This window comes from Notolabrus celidotus, chromosome 13 (assembly GCF_009762535.1).
Source record: "Notolabrus celidotus isolate fNotCel1 chromosome 13, fNotCel1.pri, whole genome shotgun sequence".
Taxonomy (NCBI): domain Eukaryota; kingdom Metazoa; phylum Chordata; class Actinopteri; order Labriformes; family Labridae; genus Notolabrus; species Notolabrus celidotus.
Genome location: NC_048284.1, coordinates 27,516,997 through 27,540,681, shown reverse-complemented (window position 1 = coordinate 27,540,681; position 23,685 = coordinate 27,516,997). Strand labels below are relative to the sequence as shown.

At 39.5% G+C, this 23,685-nt stretch overlaps 1 protein-coding gene across 1 annotated transcript; it reads right to left on the bottom strand.

Moving 5' to 3' along the window:
* Positions 1–3,538: 3,538 nt before the first annotated feature.
* Positions 3,539–23,219, bottom strand: cnstb (consortin, connexin sorting protein b). Its single transcript, XM_034699654.1, has 11 exons — positions 22,766–23,219; positions 18,010–18,571; positions 15,643–15,752; positions 12,713–12,743; positions 11,192–11,278; positions 10,948–11,059; positions 10,315–10,336; positions 10,151–10,220; positions 8,407–8,678; positions 5,626–5,770; positions 3,539–5,510 (listed from the first exon to the last, which is right to left on the bottom strand). The coding sequence occupies exons 2-11, from the start codon at positions 18,095–18,097 to the stop codon at positions 5,302–5,304; spliced, it is 1,146 nt and encodes a 381-aa protein (XP_034555545.1). The 5' UTR covers positions 18,098–18,571; positions 22,766–23,219; the 3' UTR covers positions 3,539–5,301.
* Positions 23,220–23,685: the final 466 nt, after the last annotated feature.

Below are 23,685 nucleotides of genomic sequence, written 5' to 3'. Positions count from 1 at the left end.
TGATTGGTTGAGCCGATCGTGCTATGATATTAAATGGACAACGGTGGGAAACTGCAGCACGTTTTAATGCACGGATTATAGCATCATACTGATACCTCAAGACGTATTTAATCACTAATATAACTAAATAAAGTTGTTGTTTTTTGCTGTGTTTGTTCAGTGTATTGACATTAAAGCAAATTCACTATGCTCTCTGCAGTCCTCTACAAAACAGACAGCAAATTCTCGAAGATAACATGTTTAATGTTAACATGTTTCATTATATTTAAGAACATTGCCTCACACTTAAGGAAATTCGTCATGCAGCTTAATTTAGTATAAGGGTGAAAATAGAAGATAAAATTGTTTTTGTTCTGTGGTGAATCTGCACTGCCATCTTGTGGTAAAATGAAGGTATTCCATTTCATGGACCAGGCATGCGTTTCCCACAAATTATGTCTATAGGTGGGAGACCCTTTGCCCACTGGAGCAAGCGTTTAAACAAAGAGCCACAGAAAAGAGAAAAGCTCTATGGCATGTGTTCCTTTCCATGTATAATGTATCTATTCCTTTGAGGACAAAAAACATGCCCAGTCGAACATTTAAGACGGACAATGACTAGTGTTGTTCACAGTAATAATGCACAGCCAGACAGACCCACATGATCAGCCCCGTATCTACCATATGGGCAATATGGGCACGTGCCCAGGGGCCCCTGAGCACGTAAGGGCCCTCCGTGATGGGAGTGGGGGGAGGTGCATTTCCATCCTATCAGATATAAGTGATGACTAATTAGCAAACTGCAATGCACTTTATAGGTTTTAATAAATATGTTTCTCATTAAAAGTCTGTATTAGAAATGTAATTAAATTTACCTGACCCATTATCAGTTAAGATGTGTGAATGTGTGTTAGAGTAAACAAGGGCGTTGCTGAAGCATATCTGTGGTCAGCGACAGCCTAGCGAACCAATCATGTGTAATTTAAGTTTTTAAAAAATTTATCAGAAAGAAGTGCAGGAAAACTCACCAAGCGATAGAAAAAGGAAATCCAAAAGCCCAGTGGAGGGGGAAAGAGAAAGAAACGAAAAGAAAAAGATGATAAAGATGCAAAAAATGCCCCGCTTACAAGTAGCTTTTTCAAAAAAGCCAAACAAAATGAAGAGAGGATGAGCAGCTAGCTAACGATTGCCTGTGTGTGTTTGCACATGCGTGCGAGTGCGTGCCTGCATGTGAGGGGTACATGAGGCCCAGGGGCCCCTGGGGGTACTAATCCGGCCCTGCTCATGGTCATACCCCAGATGTAAACATGTAGATTCAATATCATAAAAAACATGTAGAACCATAAGTTCTACATTCTTGAATGTACATACAATGTAATTTATGCAGCCTGTTACATTATTCGCATTTTTAATTGTGCGAATGAAGGAATGCATGTCGAAGGAAGGGGTGTTGAGGTATTGAGAATGATAAAGGCTCACCTATGCCTCAAATCAAGATTTTTCTAAATGAATAATAGTAATAAAATTGTATTTTAATATTAGTGTAATAATTCGATTCAAGTGATCAACATCAGAAAAAAAAACTAGTATGTTTTTTAAGGAATACATGTAAAAGCATTTTGAGTAAAAGGAGTGACAATCACTTTTCTTTTTTCTTTTTTTTTCTTTTTTATGTCCCATTCATCTCCACAAATGGAGATGACATCCATCACCTTGTACAGCCTTTGTATCAGAAGATGAACCCATGGGACTAAAAGGGTTTCAGTTTACAGTGACTGTTTGATCCTTCATCTTTAATTCTGTGCTGCTTCCTTTCCCTGCTGTTTAGTGACTCACAGTAATTACATCACAGGTTTCCTCTATGAAGGTTTTCACATATACATTGCCAGTGGCTTTAAAGTTATGAAAATGAAGTTATCATTCTTACTTTCAGTTCAGTTATCTAAAAACTAAAAATCTAAAACTCATCTGAAGTGACCTTTAGACCTCTCCAGACTGTCTAGGAGCATCTTACATGCTGTGTGTGAGAGAATCAAATATAGTAAATAGTGTTTTTTTAATGAGCATACATGTTGCATATTGAAGTTACCAACATGCATTGAAATAGATGAGGATTGTTTTAATGCTTCATAAACAGTGATGTGATGTCAAAATCAAACACCAGTTTGTCACAGGATTTATTCACCATTCTCTCCATGTCAGTACTCCTTTCATGTTTCTCATCACAACTGCATTGGAACTGTTGGCAACAAATTAAAAGGTGGCTATCAACACAAATCTTTTATCAGTCAGGGGGTGTGAACCTCTTAGAAAAAGTCTACCTACCTATCTGAAGCTGGACTGCTACAGAATGTAATGCACTTTGTTTACTGTGATGATCACTTTGTAAGTTGAAGAGGCTAAGGTGGTCCGTAAAGGTGTCAAACATTTTAGAATCACAACATGGTAATCAGAGTTATTTCACATCTATCAAAATATTATTTTATGAGAGACTTAATTTGTTAAAAACAAAGGGGAATGTCATCCTCCTTCATCTTGCATACCATGTATTGGTAAAGTGCAGTATGAGAGGAGAAAACATAACATTTAAAAGGCAAAGGTGCTAACAGAGACAGCCCAGTGCAAACGCCAATAGATACAGACATAAAGACTTTTGTATATAGCCTATGCATATAAGTTAGATGACAGTTAAAGGTGATAGAAACACCTGGGTGTTTGAAGTAAAGTTCAAGTGTGCTATGCCCTTCAACATTAACAATGACCATGGCCCTCCATGATTTTCAATCTTCTGTCCCAATCCTGCGACAGTGCAAGTCCCATCCCTCTCCATGAGAAACACAAGGCATCAATCCATAAATGCAAATATCCGATATTGCTCCCTCTATAAGCAAAACTTGTGGCCAAAACTAGAGCCAGTCTTGCATGTTTCTTAAGCAGGCTACTACTCTTCTACAAATTCAAGACAATTCGCTCCACCCCCAGTAGGTGTCTTCTTCTCAAACTTTTGGGCCCAGACTTGGCAGAGTATTAGTGACATATGATAGTGATGAGACACACCCTATCTACAAACCCACTGACCTCTGACTCCTCCTACTGACTTAATGTAAGCTCTGACTCTCTCATAGACCGGCCATGGATAATGAAATAATGACTCCATATATCTTGAGTCAGTGGCCGCACCCCTCCAGTTACTCTTTGCCTCTGTCCCTGCCCCTTATTCAAACCTGTTCTAGGGGCAGCCACTCTCCCCAATTAAAACAAGTCTGCCCCCACTATAACAAATTGATTCATAAATACTTTGCATTCCATTCAAATAACCCTCATGGTCTTGCCCTGTAATAAGGTCTTTATCTGGCTCCTTCCATAATTAGACTATAGGCCCTTTATTATATCATGTTCCTTTGGCCTTTCCTTCGCCAAGTATAAATCCTGCCTGTTTTATAAAATAGCCCACTCTTTCCTGTAATCCTAAACCAACGGCCTGTGATAAATAAAAGCCCGACTACTTCTAGAAACTGTTTTAATGCTGCTGATCGCTAAAATAGAAAAACAAGATGCAGATGTTTCATAATTTATTTATTTTGGTGTTCTCTGGTGGACATGACTCAACATAAATATTGTATCACAAAAAGGTGGACTTCACGATGCAAAATCCACAGTGAAAAGACAGGAGAAGTATTCATCATTTTTCAAACATTAGGAAATCAGAAGGAGAGCTATAAACTGTTTCAAATTTGTAAAAACATCAAGACAAGGTGATGGAAAAAAGGAACATGCAGGAACAAATTTCATTTTTCTTTGTCAAAAATATAATTTTGTTTCTGTTGTGTTACTTGTCCCAGCCAGGAAACACAACTGTTACTTCATAAAGCTCTGCTTTTGGACTAAATGATACCAAAACAGTGTTACCCATGTACACAGAATATTTAACTTCCAGTGAAGACAAATGTAGCATCTTAATTTAGCATTTAACTTAATTGTTTTAGTGCTCTTAGAATTATAGAAAAACTTTCTATTAGCAGTATTCAATATTTCCTCTTCATTTTTTGTTTCCATCTGTGTATCTGATTTTCTGTATTTGATATAGTGTCACACAATCTATATTTTCTGTATTTGATATAGTGTCACACAATCTATATGTATCCTCTGTCTGCATTGTGTTGATACTATCATTGTGTGGCTGTTTGCACACTACTGAAAGAAATAGATTCAATCATAATAATCTGGGAGTAGAGCAGGAAATTAGACCTCATGAACACGACAACATTGAGCACCAGAAGTAGAAACACAGGGTAAGTGCCTGAGCTTGTGGAGCACACTGACAGTACTGCATACTGATAACCATGATCACTACTCTGAAATGTATGGTTTGAAGGTGGTTCACTTCTATTTCCATACCAAGAGCCACACTGTCCTTGTTTCTTTACACGCAGCATCATTCATGCAGACTGTTTTATGATGCTGTTTGTATTTAATGGGCACTTAGAACACATACTGATATCACACACAGTACAATGCGTCTCTTTACACTGCTCATATTAAAAGGATCAGAGGAATGTTGAGAGCAACCACTTTAAGGTAAACAAACGGATCATAAAGGCTTGTCTGTATCTGAAATCTGGGGGTTTCAAAACAATATAAATCCTTAAAGTCATGCTGTACAATGTGTCTGGTGTGACTGTACAGGCCCAGAGTTCATTCATTCAACAGGGATAGGCCATCAGAAAGAAAGCTAATGTTATTGTGAATTTAAAAGGAAATAAAATCAAAGTCTGGGACAATAAAAAGTTAAAACAACACACAAACATACAGTTCTACTGAGTCCAAACACAGCTTCTTTCTGTCAGTATAAAACAGCAAGAACAAGAAAGCTTCTGGAGAAAAATACAAATGTGCACACATCTAGGACTGCTACAAATGTGAGAAATCACGAGACACAGATTGTAAATGTTGTCGTGAGCCCTACTGTGTAGTGTCTTTAAGGTTCAGCGAAGGATGAGAAATCAACACAAGCTGTTGTAAACAAGGGATTTCAGATCCTGATCCCTCAACGTGCAGGCTTCTAACAGTGTGCTGTTAGGTGGTGCTTCGAGTCTCCATCAGTCATTCAAAAATCAGGAACTGATGTGAGCCAAAGGACCCAAGCTTCAGAATGATGAAATCAAAGCTTTGAACACTCTGGATGGCAGCAGCAGATTTATGCCCGTGGGTCTGATGGCAGTCACAGTGAACTCAAACTGCAAATTGGAGTTGTGCTCATCCTTGCTCTTTGTTTCACACTGCAAGTCACAGTACTGGCATCTGGAGTGCAGGGGAAAAGGCCTAAGTCCGTAGAGGAAACCAGTGTCTGAGACCATCAAAGAACCTCCGCACGTTCATAACGTAGAAGTCAACATTTTGGGTGAAGTCGGTACAAATGTTGGAGTAAGTGTCCACCAGGGTGCAGTACAGAGCAGTTCCACCTATACTGATCACCACTGTTACCAGGCACAGCAGCAGCAGGATCAGGCAGGAATCTCCACCGACCTCATCTATAGACAGAAAGAGGACGAATGCTTATCTTACTGATGATATGTCATACAACATGCTTTCAAGGTATCATCCACATTCAGATAAAAATGCTAACATAGATAACTTCAACCGTGCCTTGCTCAGTGCCGTCTTCGGGCTCACTGAAGCGAACTTTACGTTTGGAGTTCTGTTTGGTGACAATGTCACTGGAAGGAGGCAATCCATCCAGAGAGGCTCTCCTCCTCTTCAGAATGGAGACCAGGCCATCTGGAGCAGAGCTCTGAGGAGACACAGAAACCAGAGAAATGGGTGCTAATGTTTGCATCTTGTGCTAAGAGTCCATTTTTGGGGGTATATCACCCATAACGTGATTCAAACTGGGAGGACTTGGAACATGTCAGGGTCTTCGGTAAACATGAATAGGGTGTATGTCGAGTACAGTCAAAAATATATGATGTAAACAGAGACAGTTTCTCTAAATATGAGGCTACTGCTTTAAAAGGTTAAATGAAAACTGAGCTTTAAAATGGAAACACTCGTTCTTGGTTGCAAACTGTACAAGAAATAGAAATTACAACTCAAACTCTAAGGTAGGGTTTTCCCAGTTATTTCCGTTTCTAAAATAACCCAGGCTAACCAGGGGATTTATTTTAAATCTGTATTGTTTCAGACTGCTTTCGTCACTGGTCTTGTTGGACCTACTTTTAGTGATTTTAGTGATGGCTTATTCAAAAAATCTGTGGCTTTAAGTATATAAAACCATTAATATGAGTGTAGTCCTGTAGTCCAACATCAGCTGACCTAAACTGCCTTACACCAAATGTTGGCACATAACCAGCTCTTGGTTTGTTGAACGTTTTGGAACTTAGTCCATAAATTGCAAAGTTGAACATGTGTTTTTAAATAACGAAAGTAAACCACAGACTTTGATGTATTAAATAAATGAACCAAGTTAATAACTGCTAGAAAGTGAAAAGCTAGATCTGCAGATTAAAGTGAAATGTGTGTTTGACATAAGTAAACAGATGACCTGCATGCAGAGGCTGCAAAGTCACATGAGCAACAACACAGAAGCAAAATACTTTCAGTCAAATCAAACTTTTGTTTAAACCACAGTTACATCGTACGGTCAACAGAGGTCAGCAACGAGATTCCATCTTAAATAAAACACCACCTACCCTGATGAGAGCCCTTTGACCTGATCATAATCTCTAAACAATCCACACAGCAGAAACCACAACACACAGCATGGTCATATGCTGACTACTGAAGTGCAGTTAATTATCAAGCTGTCGGCCTCATCTGCCGGCATGGTTTATAGGTCAATTATATACTGAGCTCGGTGGGTCAATAGTGTGCTGCATTCTGCTTTAGTCATCACTTTCAGCCATATCTGTAATTAAGGCACATTCTAATTGAATGTTTGACTCTGAAGAGTGTAATCCGCTGCTGTTTCATGTCACCACTGTGATACGTGTGTGAATAGGAACAACTTTCACATCCAGCTCCTCAGACACTCCTCTAAAAAGAACATTTAAACTAAGGAAGTGACTTTATGATCATTTTAAATCAGATGTTATGGTTGAGGTTAAAATCTTTTAAAACACATTACCAATTTGTTTTCATCAGTTGTGTGTGGGGCAGCTCTGCATTTCATTTCAATGTGAAGGGGCTTTTCTCTTAAGGATACAGTGCTTCAAAAACACTCTATAAGATGACCTAAACTGTGAAGAGAAAAAACATTTAAAAGTTGAAAAATAAAGATTTGTGCAAAAAAGGGAAGGCAAGCTTTAACAATGGGGTCACTGCTTTCTGTTTGGCATTCGATCCAGCAAGTTCCTCTTTTGTATCAGCCAATATGTAGATTAGTTATGATGTAAAAATGCAATAAATCGATATCAGCAAATATTCTGGCTCGTATTCCTTCAGCCCTGCTTAATGCTTCCGTTGACGTCTATAAATACAAACCAGCATTTCAAATGTTTATCAGACATACGTAACATTTGACTCTTTGTGTCATACCTTTTCTGCAGCTCTTAACTCTCTGCAGCTCTCACCATCAAATAAGTTCAAACATTGCCAAAAAAATAATCTTATGAAATCAAATATAGCCCCCTTCAATTCAAGATTGTTTTTTCATCATCATTCCTTTTCAATTATCTGAATCAAGAGACAAAAATGTGTTTTTCATACATTTACTGAAATGAGAGAGGAGAGAAAATGCATACTTTCTTAGTTAAACCCCTTCAAGTATTTCATTGCAAAATAAAGGCGTTCCTCTGCTGGATTACATAACTGCTTTGTTCCTGACCTCATCAATACGAGGCCTTCAGTCTGCACTGCTTGTTTGGAAAAGCTCTTATTACACGTCCACCCCGAGGAAGTACCAGGCCCTTCCAGCTCAAGTGTTTCAGCCAGGTCATGATGTCTTGGCTCAGTAATCTAGCCCATTTGGCAGGCTAGACATCCCGAGTGTCAGGCCACACCAGTGAACGTGGGTGGAGATTTCTGAACATGGAGAAGTTAACGATGATCTCACAAAGGGACCACAGAGATCATTTCAGGGAGTGTCCCAGCAAAGACAAAGAGCTGAATAGAGCTTAAACAATTCAGTCTTACTTTCTGCAGGCAGAAAGTTGAATATGCAGAGGAAAAAAAGGAGAGATCAGGGCAGGGTGGGGAAGGAAAGAATGATACATGGATGATAGAGGAGCAGGAACACAGGCAAAAAGGAGGAGGGAGCAGGAAAATATTTTCTGTAAGTCATTTTGGGCACTACTCTCAAACCCAAATCATGGTCATGCTGTAAAACTAAAAAGCATTGCTTCACCTTTCTTGCTGTGATTAAAATATATGAAAGCAGATTAAAAAAATTTTTTTTTTTAAAAACAGCAGAAACATGATATGCATTCCTACCCCCTCTGTGTGGGACAGCTTTGCCAGGTCCTTGTCTGAAGCCTGGGGGACTCCTGTCGGCCACTCCACCTTCACTTCCTCCTCCTCTGGTGTCTCCTCACATGTCTCCTCCTCTTCATCTACTCTGTGTCCTTCCTCATACATTTCTTCCTCTCCTCCTCCCTCCTCCTTCTCCTCCTCATGTCCGTCCTGATGAGAGGGAAGTTCTGAATCCGAGCCCTTTGTGCTGAGATCTTTTCCTTCATCCTGTTGTGTTGTTTCCAGCTTTTTGACTGTGAGACAGTAACAACACAGGTTAATGATTGCTGCTAAACTGCATTTGAACTTGGTGTCAGTGTTAGTGTAGTGATACTGAGGCCCTATGCAGCTCAATGAGTCCATGAGTGGATTAGAAGGTTATGGGAGGTTTGAGACAGGATTAGAGGAGGTAATGGGAAGTTTAACTCTATTGTCACCTAGTCTTCATTTTTCCACTGGCAAGATGATAGTTAGGGCCTGTGTCCACTGACACCAGTCTTTGCAATGGCAGCGACAATTTTCAAAACAAAACCAAAACAGTTCAGCAAAACACCTGATGTTGCCTTCACTGCCCTCTCAATTGGAAAGAATTCAACCTTTGAATTCTTGTCAATGTCACTTCTCCTTCAAAATTAAAAAGGGTCTGTACAGGGGAAAACTAACCTGACTCAGTTTTTTCAAGGTATGATTTCACGCTCTAGACCTTCTGATAATGCTACGTCTCTGTTTCTGACAACTGTTTATATGTTTTCTACGCAAAATGCCATTGAATGGAAGCAAATATGAAGCGCATAGAGCATTTTGAATTTTACACTAGTATGTCTGTTTCAACCAACTGAAATACCAAAACAATTCCCCATGCTTGCAGAACTGATTGGTCAGTATGTCAGTCAATGTTGTGGTGGCCAAGCCTGTTGCTCATCTAACCAATAGAAAAACATACCTAATGAATTGTGACTCAAATGTCAATACTGATTTGTCTTAACATCTGTCAATCAATCTCAGTGTAGCAGTTGCTTCACTAGCCCAGAATGGCAGGTCAGAACCTGCTGTGTAATGAAAGACAGACTAGCTGTCATGCCCTGGTAGTTAGTGTTTTTCAAAGAGCTCAAAGTTGCAGCTCCCTTCGAAATACCACACAACGAATATGCTGCACACACTGCAACGGTCCATTTTTAGTCGCCCATGGTGGAAATGTTGACGAACAAAGCCATAGTAAAACAGGTAAACACAGACTGGACAAAGCCCTATTGCCAATTTTTACTTAAAGCTTAAGCATCCCTATTCTATTTGAAAATATGGTCACCCTACCCTTAGTCCAATTTGTTTTACAGTAGGCTAATACTAGCACAAATAAGTCTGAATGGTTTATGAGCAATGACAAACTAAGACATGTTAGCAACTTAAAGTGTGTGTGTGTGTGTGTGTGTGTGTGTGTGTGTGTGTGTGTGTGTGTGTGTGTGTGTGTGTGTGTGTGCGTGTGTGTGTGTGTGTGTGTGTGTGTGTGTTTGTGTGTGTGTGTGTCACTTCTTCACCTTGGGCCATACTGAAGACAAATACACACAAAGCTAATGGGGCATTTGCTTGATCTAGCATGCTAACATGTGAAGGAAAATGGAGAACATAGTGTTTAGTTTCCCTGTTTATAATAAGAGTGTTCAAATTGTTATAGTGAGTGGGTTAGCATGCAGTTAGCATGTATTCACAGGCAGGAAGACATCTTTACCGTTATCATGGCAGGATTGTAGTGCCTCCTTTTTGCTCTGAGCATCTGTCAACGTGGTATTCAGCATGTTCTGTTCAATCAAACATGGAGTACAAAAATTACTGCAATTTTAAACTGAGCAGAGAGAGATCAATATACAATTTTGGATGGTTCATGTTTCTTACCTCTTCCACACTGACCGAGGGTCTGAAGAGGAGCACATAAGCAAAGAGAAGTCAAGACAGTGACACACCGAACAGACAAGCAGAGAGGGACAAGAGAGAAAGAGAAAACAGATAAAGACACAACATTATTGAACATATAAGAATGCTTAAATATCCTTCAGGCCCTTCCAGCAGGAGTTGGCATCTATTCTCTAAAATTAAACCCACCTGCACCAAACTACTGAGAGCTACAATAATATACCAAGAGAGTCACATGATGGGTGGGACACTACAGCGTCTGGCATGCAGACCAGCTGTATTTATCTGTGTCTGATGGAAATCACAATCCTGCGGAAATCTTTCCTGCCCTGTCAGAGATATAGATTTTTCCAAACAAGTCCCATGTGAGTCTGTGTTCTTTGTGCATCCTCATGCATTATCATTGTGTCTGTCTGGGCTGTGTCTCCTCAGTGTGTCCACATGTTAGGCAAAGACTGAAGTGGATAACAGCAAATCAAAGTGGGCGCTAAAAGGTTTGCGTCTGCCAGTAATGGAGGTATGAGGAGGAAATTAAATGTATCTGTCTGCTGCAGCAATGTGGAACATTATGTCAACGTCATCTGATAAATGTGGTGATGATTTGTTGTGGTATACCTGAGGTGTGTCCTGCAGATCTGGCTCAGGGTCTCAATGTGTTTCTGACTGATGAAGTCTGTCTCAGCAGGCAAACTGCTTCCAGTGTTCTTCTTCTCCCTCAGCTGGCTTTCTGGAAACACATTTGGAGAATAGATGCAAAAAGTAAAAACAAACATACCTTGATTTTTTTAATTGCACATTACCTTTACCTTTTAAAGAACTGATGCATTTTTATAAAGAAAGTAACATATGCATGCAGTACCCCAGTTCTCCTGCAAGGTGTCGAGGTTGGACAGCAGACGTTCATGGTACATCTTCTCCAGCTGCAGGAACTGGATGGCCCACTGGTCTGGTTACATCACTAGTTAAAGATACAAACTAAGACTTTCCATCTAACTGGCTCTGAAATTTCCAGTTCCAGTTTTCAAAATACATTTTATGAACCAATATTAAGATTTGGATTTGTTGCTGAAATTACATTCTAAACATAAATAGGCATTTAAGTTATCCACATAGACTCTACGCATGACGATGCATGATGTAAGCTCCTATTTGATGTGTTTCCTGCTATCTGCAGACGAACGCTTCAAAAATCACTGCTGTTTATTAGGTAAGACAGAAAACAACCAGCAGGTAACATACAGAACATGCTTAAAATATTTAAGTTTAAATAAAGAAATTGACCATGCCATGAGGCAAGCCTTGAGTCATTTGTCCTTTAGTTGCAATCCTCTTACTTTTTTATGATGACTTTTCTTTTGCTGACTTTCAGACATCTATACAGTTGGGCTTGTCAAATGTTTTCACTGTAATGCATGCTATTTCTCATCGGATGTAAATATTTGTATGATTCATAAACTTTTTACCCTGTATCAGTCTCAAGACTGAACACAGCTGTTGTGGAAAGTTACTGTGTCATTATGACCAACATGTTTCCTCTTAAACATTTATCACTTCTCCTCTTCTCCTTAACTGTCTCTTGTACTTTTAACATTTTATCAGTAATAACATTTCACAACTCCTCTCTGAAGGTTCTCAGTCATCCAGGTCATGGTAATTCAAAGCTTTATCCGTAAGCGACTGGACTGGTAGAAATTCTTGAAGACGTTTCACCTCTCCTCCCAAAGGCTCCTTCATTTCACAACTCCTTGCTGCTAGTATGTTAAGCCTCCTTACTTCCTCTTCCTCTCTCCCCTCACTCTCTCTCACACACTTTCCTCATTGTAGCACAACTGGCACACAGCTGTTGCCAGGCCAACGGCACAAACAGAGCCAGAGGAAACTACTACTACGGGTCTTCAGGGCTTTCATCCAAAGTACGGGGAATACCCAGAGACTGTGAGACAAGAAAGATGAAAACAACAATAAGAGAGGCTGATGGATCAAATCTGAATCATTAACAGAGGAGTTTTTTGTTCTGTGATGTTATTTGAAAATGTTCAAAGCTTAAAATCATCTTAAAACAAGCAGACATATTTGTGTTGTTCCTATCAGATCATTGTCATTCGTTGTGCTTCATCGGACCAGAATGGACAACTTACAAAAGACTCTGTACTTTCCCAAAGCAGCTCGTCATGTTAAGCCTTACTTAAGGTAAACCCTCCTTTCAATCAAATGAGACAAAGCTTACTCAACAGAGGGGATATCATACTCCGCTTTTTTTTAATCAGCATATGTACCAGTCTGGCTCAGCCATGGCTCGAACGGGAAACACAAGTGATTGGCAAATGTCATAAGAGCTAAAAACAGAAAAGATGAAATCACTGAGCACTTGAAAGGATACATTCCTCTTTGTGCGAGTAGGCCTCTGCGATCTGAAAGACAAAAGGAATAAAGAGGATGTTCACACAGAAGTTGACGCATAGTATACATTGATGTACCATACATTATATTTACATCTATCATTGAGCTGTTAAAAGCACACAGACTGTCCTGTTTTAGATGACATTGCAGGAGTTTAGGGTTATCTGAACCCATTCAGAACAGAACTATGCACAGTTTTCTGAGTGTGCACAAAAGTGCCCCTAAACTTGCATTATATTGTGACATGGGATGGGAACTAGGCTATGTGACACACGGCAGGTGAGACATGGTGAAGCTGTGGAGTAGATTCATTAATATGCCGGATAACAGACTAACAAAACAAATCCTCTATTGGGATTATTCTAAAATGTACACCTGGGCTACAGAGCTTGCAGAGATATTTGACAAGACAGGTCTCCATCTATAGAAACAAGTTAACATGTAATGTGAGTCAGATTAAAACAAAACAATTTGAAAGTTACAAACACTAATGGTCAGAAGAAGTCCCATGTAAGCCCAAACTAAGAAAATGTTGTCTGTTTAATAAAATGAATAACTCAGAGCTCTATGTCACTCTTAACCTAACCAGAGCTCAGAGGTCTGTCTGTGCTCAGCTGAGATGTGGTCTCCTTCCTCTGACATTAGAAACAGGTCGCTTCCACTCTGAACCCAAGGAGGATGAAAAGTGCTCTCCTTGTGAACTTGAGGAGGTTGAAAGTGAAATGCACTTTTGTTCTAATGTTTTTTGTCTGTCATATCATGATCTTAGATGTTATCTTTTCAGTAAAATGTTAGAAAATTGTCCTGATTTGTATTTCCTTTTTTTTCTTATGTTGTTGCTCCTGCCTTGTTTTGTAGTGCCTTGTAAGTCCATACGGGCAGAGCACCATTCTAACTAACTAACAGGGAGATCTTGAACCCAATTATCTGCATTTGTACAATGATGTTTTAATCAATAACCAGTTAGGCTGTTCGACCAAATGTAGATGTTTGTTTGAAATTCACCAAATTCCTTTAAAGATGAAAATCACATGACACAGTCATACTAAAGGAAAGAGCCAGCACACACCCTATCAGACATGAAGTCACATGAAACTAATTACAGTCCGGATTAACGTCTCTTAGTGGGCTTATTTCCCATCCAACTTTTTACCCTCCTTTCCATAACCTAACAAGATTATGACTGAGTAAATCTACAGCCCGGGAAGGCTCACCTCCTCGGATGTTCTAGTGTAATTCAATGACAGTGCAAAATGACATGCTGTCAGTTTGTTCTAGGCAGCCATTAAACAGAAACTGTGTCAGCCAGGCTCAGTGAGAAATCAGACCATTCATTTATTTACTCACTGAAAAGTCTGCAGAGTGATCAATAATTTAAGTTTCTCTATTTGTGCTAGACAGCCTGTTTCTGGAACAGATTCACACATAGAGAAAAAACAGACAAAACTTTTCACTGGAGTCAAACAGGAGGCTTTGATGGATGATGCAATGATGAATCTTTGAGCACAGCTTATGCATCTTTCTCTGCAACATTTCTTAGTCCCATTCCAAAATGTACTCCTCTTTGAAATCTAGATGTTCAGATTATTCTTTATGCTTGAGATACTGTATCTGGACCCCTACCTAGAAAATATAATTAGAAACCATTTGTGTTAGGATTGTGACATAAAATATGCTTCGCTTTGAAGCTCACTGACCCATTTGTGTTCAACATTTGTACCCCATGGTCCAGTTCAAGTAATTCCTTCATGACTCTCTGCATTTATTAATCCCTTTGTACAAGAATTCAATTACCTTATTCCATTCATTTCTCATTTTACTGATTATAAATCCTGCATTTATTTCATACATCATTTACCAACAGTGAAAACCCTCCCATAACTGGATAACATGCAAAGCTGAACATTATCCAACAACCTGTTAAAATGTAATATTCTTAAGCCACATTTAAGCCACACTTATGTTACTTTAATACATTTAATTGTCTCCGCCTATCTGAGTTGTTCTTTTTAGTCTGTTTAGTACTTAATAAATTAATTCTGGTGATGAAATATTTGGTACACCAGAATAGAAGGTGCTAGCAGATATGACCAAATATGGACCCTTCTTTGAAAGACTCTGAGCATGTTTCTGCAAAGAGTCAGTCTACAGCTGAACAGGGTTATCTGCAGAGTGTAGCATCATCACTCACACCAAATTCCTCTAAATGGATGTTTACTTTTATTCTAAAAAGATACTCCTTGCAGCTAAATGTCATGTAAATGTTCAGTGGTCCCTGCAGTTCTAGATAGATTAACTTTAAATTCCTACAGTGAAAATATAACTAACATTTTATTCTTATTGTCCATGTGTTGTTAGGAAACTGAAGTCTATAAAGTATTGCACCTGGAAACCTTTGCTGTGATCCCTTTCAACATAATACAGACTGAACCAAACTATATTTATCACACCTCTAATTAGTCTGTTTGAACACTGGACTCGTGATCTGAGGCGGGGGCAGCGTCAGGAGACGAACAAAAGAGCAGAGGGCTGCCAGTTCAGATTCACGCACCTGCAGAGGACAGCTGTTGCACAATTTCAGAGACTGTGTTGATGTGATGTCTCCCTGAGCAGAGGCTCACCTTTTAAAAGTGTAACCCATGCTATCTGAGTGCGGCTCCAACAAGTTGTCTTGTATTGTTTGAGAAATACCAGCCCAGAGATTTGTTACATCAACAGATTTCTTTGGATAAGGTCACACTTATAGTAGATGTAGGCAGAAACTCACAAACATAAGTAGATGCATACACACCCACACAGAGCCTTTATGTCTGACTAATTAAACACACTTACTCCCTGTGGATCAAGGAGAAAAACTACTATCAGACATTCAAATATACACACACACGACACAGGAGCACAAACACACACCTGGTGCAGGGAGTGTGGCAGCAGTGTGTAGTCAGTGTTTTCTCTGAGGGACTGCAGGGAGGCAAGCAGTTCTGGGCTGGGGCCTGGCGGTCCATCTCCAGAGACACTTCCTAGAAACGCAAAACACAAACAATGGCTAGAGTGAGATACACCTCCTAATTCAGCTGTTCGATAACATTACCATAACTAATATAATAATTCAACAGTATTTATTATTTTTCAATGGCTCATGAAAACAATCAATTCAAGAAAAGCATATTCTGACACTACTTAAAGAGACATGGTACCTTTTAGATCTGTCTAGTCTGTCTACTGATCATGAGGAGCACTATAAGACTAAAAAAAGGTTCTTCATTTTTACTGGCTCTTGAGTACCTTTAGAAAGTATAAGAAAATAACCCTGATGATGTTTTTGATAACACAGACAGGACTCTTGGATATAGCTTTTATTTTGGAGCTTGATTTTGTTGAAGGATTAAAATTGTATTTTACATCCATTTTGTCCATTTGTGTTCTGTTGGTCTTTTGCAGATTAACATGACGCAATGCCAAATCACTGGAGCCTGTACGAAAAAGGTAGGCCAACATTAGCAAGGTTTTTGTATTTAGTTAAACTAGTTACATCACACTGACTTCACTTTGGAAGCTAAGTGTGAGATGTGGTCATGTATATGAAGAGATGTTGGCAGAAATGGAAAACAAGATAATTTATTATTACGGGTGTCAACATAGAAAGTTTAAGTGCAATACAATAGTGTATCAAATCAACACATTATATTTTTAATAGCGGGCCATTTTGTCCCTTTCGGCACACCGTAGTCAAATCACTGCAGTGTCCTCCTGCTTCCTTCTGTTACTGCGAAGGAATCAGACTGATGTTAGCGAGCAACCACATCTCAAAAGCCGTCAGAGCACGTGTTCAGAGTGTAACTGCAGCATTTTCCAAATGGGTGGCAACTTAGGCAGTCCAGTCTAAACTAAGGAGGATTCAGTTCTTAGGGACATCCTCAGGTTGGCATGTATGCTTTATATTGATGTGGACTTAAAAACTGCTTTGAAAAGCCATACAATGGAATTCAGCCATGAAACAGGAATTTTACTGCTCTTTATATGATGTGGTCTCACCTTTGTGTTGGTATACACTTTTTGTCTCCTTCCTGGGACGTAAAAGAAAATAAAAGATTGCTGGAAATTAAATATAGTCACTGGTAAATTAGTACGACAGGGAATCAGGAGGATTAGAAGCTAGCCTTGTTCCATCCAAAGGCATCCAGGGACTACTTTTTTGTTTCAAGCAGGAAGTATGCCGGTGAGTAAAATATGACAAGATTCAGTGAGGTGGACTTATACTTGAGTACTCCTCAAATCCCAAAGTTTGGACATGTCGTTTTAGCAAATCAAACCAATAAGAAATAAAGACATGTAATTTATTTATGAAATATATTTGATTAAATATAATTTAGCTTTCAGAGCGTTGTGAAGTGGATGTTTCTTCTTATAATCAGAGCCTGGTTAGCTGTTTCCTTCTGCTTCTATATTTGTGTTTAGTAGAGATATAAATGGTATAAGTCATCTTTTTTAACCAAGATAAAAGCTATTACGATTATTTCCAATTATGTCAAAGTCTTCATTTAGTCATCTTACATAGACAAACAAGAATGAAAAAGTAATGTCACAACACTTTCTACCAGTTAGTCACTCTCTTGTTTGCACCTTGTGTGTGGTTGTGTGTCCTGGCATCCCTTGAAGATGTTTTAGACGCTAAAGCTATTTGACACACAAACTGTTAGCTCAGCAGGTTTCAATCAGTGACTGACACATACCATAATCCAATGTGCTTTCCTATATACCTTCAAAGTGTACGTTCATGCAGCAGGATGATGTTTCATGAAGCTGGCACAAGCTACAAAAAGCCTCCATTGTATTTATGTATGGTGACAGCCCATCAACCCCTGCAGCCATGACTGCAACCATTAGTCACTGTTAGCTGTAGCTGTGTAATGTTTATAGCCCATCAGCCCTGACTGTATAGCACATTACAGACATCCCAGAGTATTTAGGGTGGTTTCCTTACAGTTCGTGATCATCCTGATCATCTTCAGCTCTGTTTTTTCCGGTACACAACAGCAGTTTGTGGGAAACCAGTCTCCACAGATGAATGATAAGCTTTGAGCCATTCTGAAAAGATCTCAATCAGCAGCTCTCCTTAGTGTCATGTGTTTTATCCCTGATGTGCCATTTTAGGAAGGAGGAATTTCAATGAATGAATGTATTTAGCAGTACCTGTAATATTGTCAGAACCATCTTGAACCTGCAGAAAAAGGAAAACACTACCTAAGATGTATGATCTATGATATTAGTTTTTACCTGTGGTGCTGTCCATGCACACTCCTTCCTCCCTCTGTGTGGTGCCAGAACTGGGACCTTTAGGCGGAGTGGTGTTCTTGTTGCCCATCGCCTCCGTGACTACAGCAATCTTCTCATCCGAGTCAAGACTCCCCAAAAAGCTCCTCGGAGACCCTCCAGTGGGCTCTGGCTCTTTTTCAGGCCTTCACAGGAAGAGCATTAATTGTTCCTGTTTTTATCAGAGCGATTCCTCTGAGGGAGATAAGCAAACTGCTTGGGAAAGTTTGAGTATATCCTATGAGATCCTACAAAGTATTCAATGATTCCGGCGCTGGGGAATGGGGTCTCTGCAGGTTTGGTTTATGATCACTCTTGACAGAGCACGTGATTTAATCCTCCATCGCCTCTCTAGGGCGGTCAAGAAAAAGGGAGATTTGAAATGTCCAGTAAGGTCTAAGAAGGCTGGACTTTGGATGACGATGCTCTCGTTTTCTGCAGTCCAGCCACATTCATGTGAGCTTTATCGTGCTATTCCTCTTTTCTCTTACACGCAGAATTCAATGGGCACTCCTTGCTCTATCCCCTGGGAAAATAAGAAAAACAAATACCTTAAAAAATTAACAGTAAATCATGTTCTCTTAATGCATGCAGTATGTTGAGAGAGGGAGAGGACACAAACAGTGAGGGAGAGGAGAGTCTAATGCAAAGAGGAGCAGCATTGCAGGTGAAATTACCATTATGTCACAGACAGAAAGGGTTGTCTTTGTGTCAAACTACCACTGCCAGTCGAGGCATGGCAGAGTGCTCTGTGCTGAATAGCTGAATAACTAACTTGATTACGTCACAGTAGTCAGTGGAGTAGAATATTTACAGCTCGGTATGTTATACAGCAGCAGACAAACTGCACACTACACATTGACAATAATTCATGCTTATTTTTTACCAGGATGAGGTGGTTACCAAGCCTCATACAATTCATTTCTGGCAAATGGTTGTAGCATTTTTTCAAAGAAAGTGGCGAATAACTCAGGGACGGGTTGGCCTAATGTGCAGTCTTTCTTTTGATCCACAGAGCTTATGTGCATGTGGTACAAAGGCTGTAAAGAAGTGGAAATCTGCCCCCGTGGCAGATGTAGTCTCACCAGGACAGGACGGATAATGTGAGACCAGCATGCTAACAGTCGAGAACAAGATAAACACCCTTTAATGTTTACTATGTTGGCCATATCAGTTTAGCACGTCAACATATTAGCATTTGCACAGTAGTTAGCACTACACAGTAAGTGTAGCTAAAGTGGACTAGTCTTGAGTTTTGGAGATCATCATAAACCAAATATTGGACAAAATAAAAGATGACCAGATCATGATGCTAGAAAAAAAAGTCAGGAGATCACTGCAGTTAGTATAATGATTCTGTGGAAGCAATTTTGGCTTACACAGATTTTTCATTGTATATTCTATATCAGTCATCAACTGGAATTAGTCTTCTCTATGTTGTAGAAGCACGTTCATATACACACACCACCGAATTTCTGCCTATGTACGCAAGAAGTCAAATTTTAACCATAACTTGCATTAACCTAGCCATGTACTATCAGCCCTACATCAATGACTGCTTGTGTCACTAATGCAGATTTTGAGCCAAATTCCAGAGTGCTTCTCACTGGAAAATGTTCCCCTGAAAAACAAATTCCACTGGGTGACTGTCAGCATTAGTTTCTCTTCTGCTGTTGCTGTTGACAAAGTTGAGACCAGCCCCTTCTTTATTTGAGTAATTGGTGAGGGAGATGTGACCTTGATGAGCACTGCGGTGGTCCTTTTCAACTGAGAGCAATATCTCAGCGTAATAATATTAAAAAAACTGACGCTGAGTACATTTTTGTGCATAGGATGTTGAGCACTGAAAATACTGAATTACACTGAACACTGTCAAAAAACGCCTTTGGTGTACACAGGCCCTTAGTGCATTGTTAAACAGATAAAGGGATGATCCTTTAAAGAGATTTTGAATTGGATTATATGACGGACCTATCAATAGTAAATGTCAATACCACGTCCAATATATAACAGTCTGTATGACTCGCGTTTGGAAAATCCTGCCTGTGTTCCTTTACAAGTCTAAGCTAAGCTAAGGTAAGGTAACTCCAGCTATAAATTAGTCCTTTATTTAAAAAGACAACATTTCAGTCAGCGTGCACACTGTGTTTCTGGATATTAGCTTCACCTTGACAGCCTTTTCATTGGGGCTTTGTGTTTCAACCACACTGAATTGCTAAGCATGCAGTGCTTAACAAAAGGTAAAGGTGTAAACATAAAACAAGACAACAGCGTTCACTGTAGAGACAAGCAGAGAATTCAAGGACCAAAAAACACAGGAAGAACTCTTAAGGTTGAGACTGGCAGACAAAGACAGGAAAAACTTGTATGATATTCTGGAGAGCTTTTTTATTGATTTCTTTACCTGTATATATTTAGAACTATCTTACTGTCGTTCCTTATGGTTCTGTGGTAGTGCCCTATATGGCAAGAGTATTGCTGGATTATTTGGTGTTGCATAAGCCTCTCCGAATAATGATCAAGGCAAATGAGGAATTGTTTGTAAGTGAGCGTGGGGTGCTAATATTCTTATTCAACAGAGCTAGCCACAGCTGTCTGAGGCCAACACTCAACTGGACTCAGTGTGATGTAAATGGTGACCAGGACACTTTATTGCTTTGAACAGTTTGGAAAAACAAAATAACACTGAGATATATATAGAACAGTAAATGTAGATTTCAGTCACAACACTTTCTGACCAAAACAGCTGATGTAAAAATACACCGCACAGCATGCATTGCAGTTGTACCAATAGAGATGTAGCGCCGAAGGAAAGTGCCACCTGATGTCAAGGGGAAAATATTTGAACTTCAAATGAAATATTTTTCAAATGTGGGCTTTTTTTAAGTGGCTACAGGTTGGTTCTCGTGACCCTGTCTGCAGTGGTACAGGACTTAGCTTCTCTGTAAGAACTCCAGCTGGCTTCTCCAAATAGGAGCTGTGTTGACTTGTATCTACATACTAGATGTGGACCTCATAAACCCCTACCTTAATCCCTTAAAAGACCTTCAGATGATGTTTTTATACTAAATGAAAAAAATGCTTTAATTTTATGTTTCTATAGCCAAACGGCATTTTACAGTAAGTTCACAAAGATAGACTTGTGGATGTCAACAAAAGGATGAGGTCATTCTAACCTGTTTGGAGTCCTATCACTGTATTTAGTTACCTATCCCATCATTGTATTTGGGCTTTTGAGACATTTCCTCTGTTACTACTCTACAGGTAAACACCTGTGTGCATCTCTCCATGGCTTCCCAGCAGGAATCAGATCACACATTTTAAAATCAAAATCCATCCCAAGCTTTCAGAGCTGCTGTGTTCCTCTCTCAGGCTTTAGATGAATATATTTACGCTTCATGAAACCTACATTTTCAGCCTGAATGGTCTGAGGGCATGAAAGCTGTGGGATACTGTGTTCACACAGCATGTAAGCAGTCACATGAATGTCATGAATTCTGCTACATGGAATGTGACATAAAGTACAAATGCTGGGAGCAGTGCCTGACTCAGGATGTGTGGCCAAAAATGGAGGGGAGGGAGACTCAACACGAAAATCTATCTAAATGTTTCTTGAATACGTTGTGACAGCACTGGGTTTGCTTAAACATTGTGATGTTTCCTTGGTAAATAACAAATCAAACCACTTCAGACAACCAGCATTCACTATTCCAACTAACATCAACTTTAAGAATGTGGACAGCTTGATATTTTTCTAATGCCTAATTTGCTTTCTTGTTGAGACTTGAGTGAGAAGATTGACACCAATTGCATTTGTGCAGGAACCCAGAGACAGTTAGCTTAGTTTAGCATTGAGACTGGGAACAGTGGAATCACTGCTAGCCTGAGTGTAGAACCATGTAGAGCCACAACTTGTTGTCCTGCATGTTTTGACTTATGAACACAGATATGTTTTAGGTTTATCGATAAACATAGTGCTAATAGGCAGATTTTCTTAAGATAATATCATGTATTTCTTTCTTTTTTAACACATCTTGTATGGCTACAGAACATGTCTCAAAATAGAAGTGTGTGGATTTAGCTTTAAAGAGCATAAATTAAAAAAACAACAACATGCAGACAGTAGGCTATACCTAGGCTATATCTATACCTATACCTATGTTTTTATACCAAGCAGCCTACACAGACAAATGAAAACGCAAACACTAAATTATAAGTGCTGTTAAAAACATCTACTTCTCATCCTACTGTTGTTTGTTTGAGTCGACTGACCAGTGACCGAGGAGGATTTTTTATAAGATGTTGCTCCAGTTGCTGGGTGTCCGATTGTGCGTGCGTGTGCACGTGCCTGTGTAGACGCACGCACACTGACGCTTTCGTGCACTCACAAACCTCGCGCTCATTTTTCTGCCTTTACAATTGTGATCAGTCTGAGTTATTTCTAAAGGACTTGTGTATTCTGGGCTTTATCACACCACAGTATCATGACGACAGACCAGATATGGAGTTATTCCTGATTTCGACATTAATGTTTTGACATTTGATTCTTTCTCATTTCTTGTATTGTATCACTGGAATCCACTCCAGGAGTTAATCGAGTTTTTTCTGGTAAGACTGAAAAACCATCCCAGTGTTCCTTTACTAAACATGTAAGTTACTGTCACATCACAATACGAAACACACAGAACAGGACAGAGGATGGATGAAGAGGTGCACTCACCACTGGATGTTGTCTCCCAGTCTGTCGTGTGGACATCAACGCCCAAAAACACAATCCTGATCCGTGTCCCTGAAGCAGCAGAATCCACGCAAACCTCAATCTGTCAGCTGTCTCACAGACTCGCTCATGCTTGTTGTTTACGGTCCAATCCGGGGATTTTTCTGCTTGTCCTCATTGCAGAATATATATTCCTGCATGCCATACTTATTTATTTATTTATTTCACCATGTGGAGGAGGTTGCCATCTTCTGGCAGCTGTGTCACACTGGCTCCTGGCCGTGTGTCGGTGGTTATGTAACAGCAGATGAAAGCGGTCATATGATGCGGGTGTTAAGCCTATAAACCGTGGATTACACTGGAAACAGTGAATGTTCAATGTCTTTGCTTTTTATTGTCCCTTTCACAATCAGAGAAAAGAAAATGCAGTGCATTCATTGCATTTATCTGATTGATGATAAAGTCTGCATGTCGGCATATATCTTTATGTATTTATAGAATAGTTGGCCTTATCTCAACCTCTGTCAGCCTCTTGATTTCCCTCATTTTGATCATGCGCTCACTTATATAAAATACCCTGCAATAGACTTGGAAGGGAATAATAGGCTTCATGAAATTCTTGATATATTTTCATTGTACTTATAGAAAATATTACAGCCTTTAAGATCATAATATAAAGACACCAACATTTCCATCAAACATCATCATGATCATATTGGACCTTACTGTAAAGGGGGACTTTCCACTCGTCATGTGCTTCACTTTTTAGATTCATATCCTGCTTTAGGGTCTGAGTTAGGTTGTTCGCTTGAAGTTTCACAATGTGTGGCAAACGTGTTGTACAAAAAAATCCCCTCATTTGCTACTTAAATTCAAGATTACATAGAGAAGTATTACAAGGCTACATGTAGTAGGCTATCACG

Bases quoted from the DNA above. Each gene is read 5' to 3' on its own strand.
- cnstb (XM_034699654.1), bottom strand. From the start codon at position 18,097: ATGGGCAACAAGAACACCACTCCGCCTAAAGGTCCCAGTTCTGGCACC. The intron at 12,744-15,642 runs GTGTGTGTTTGT...TTTGTCTTTCAG, and splicing joins TGCCACACTCCCTGCACCAG to ATCGCAGAGGCCTACTCGCA. The intron at 5,511-5,625 runs GCACGGTTGAAG...TTCTGTCTATAG, and splicing joins CGAAGACGGCACTGAGCAAG to ATGAGGTCGGTGGAGATTCC.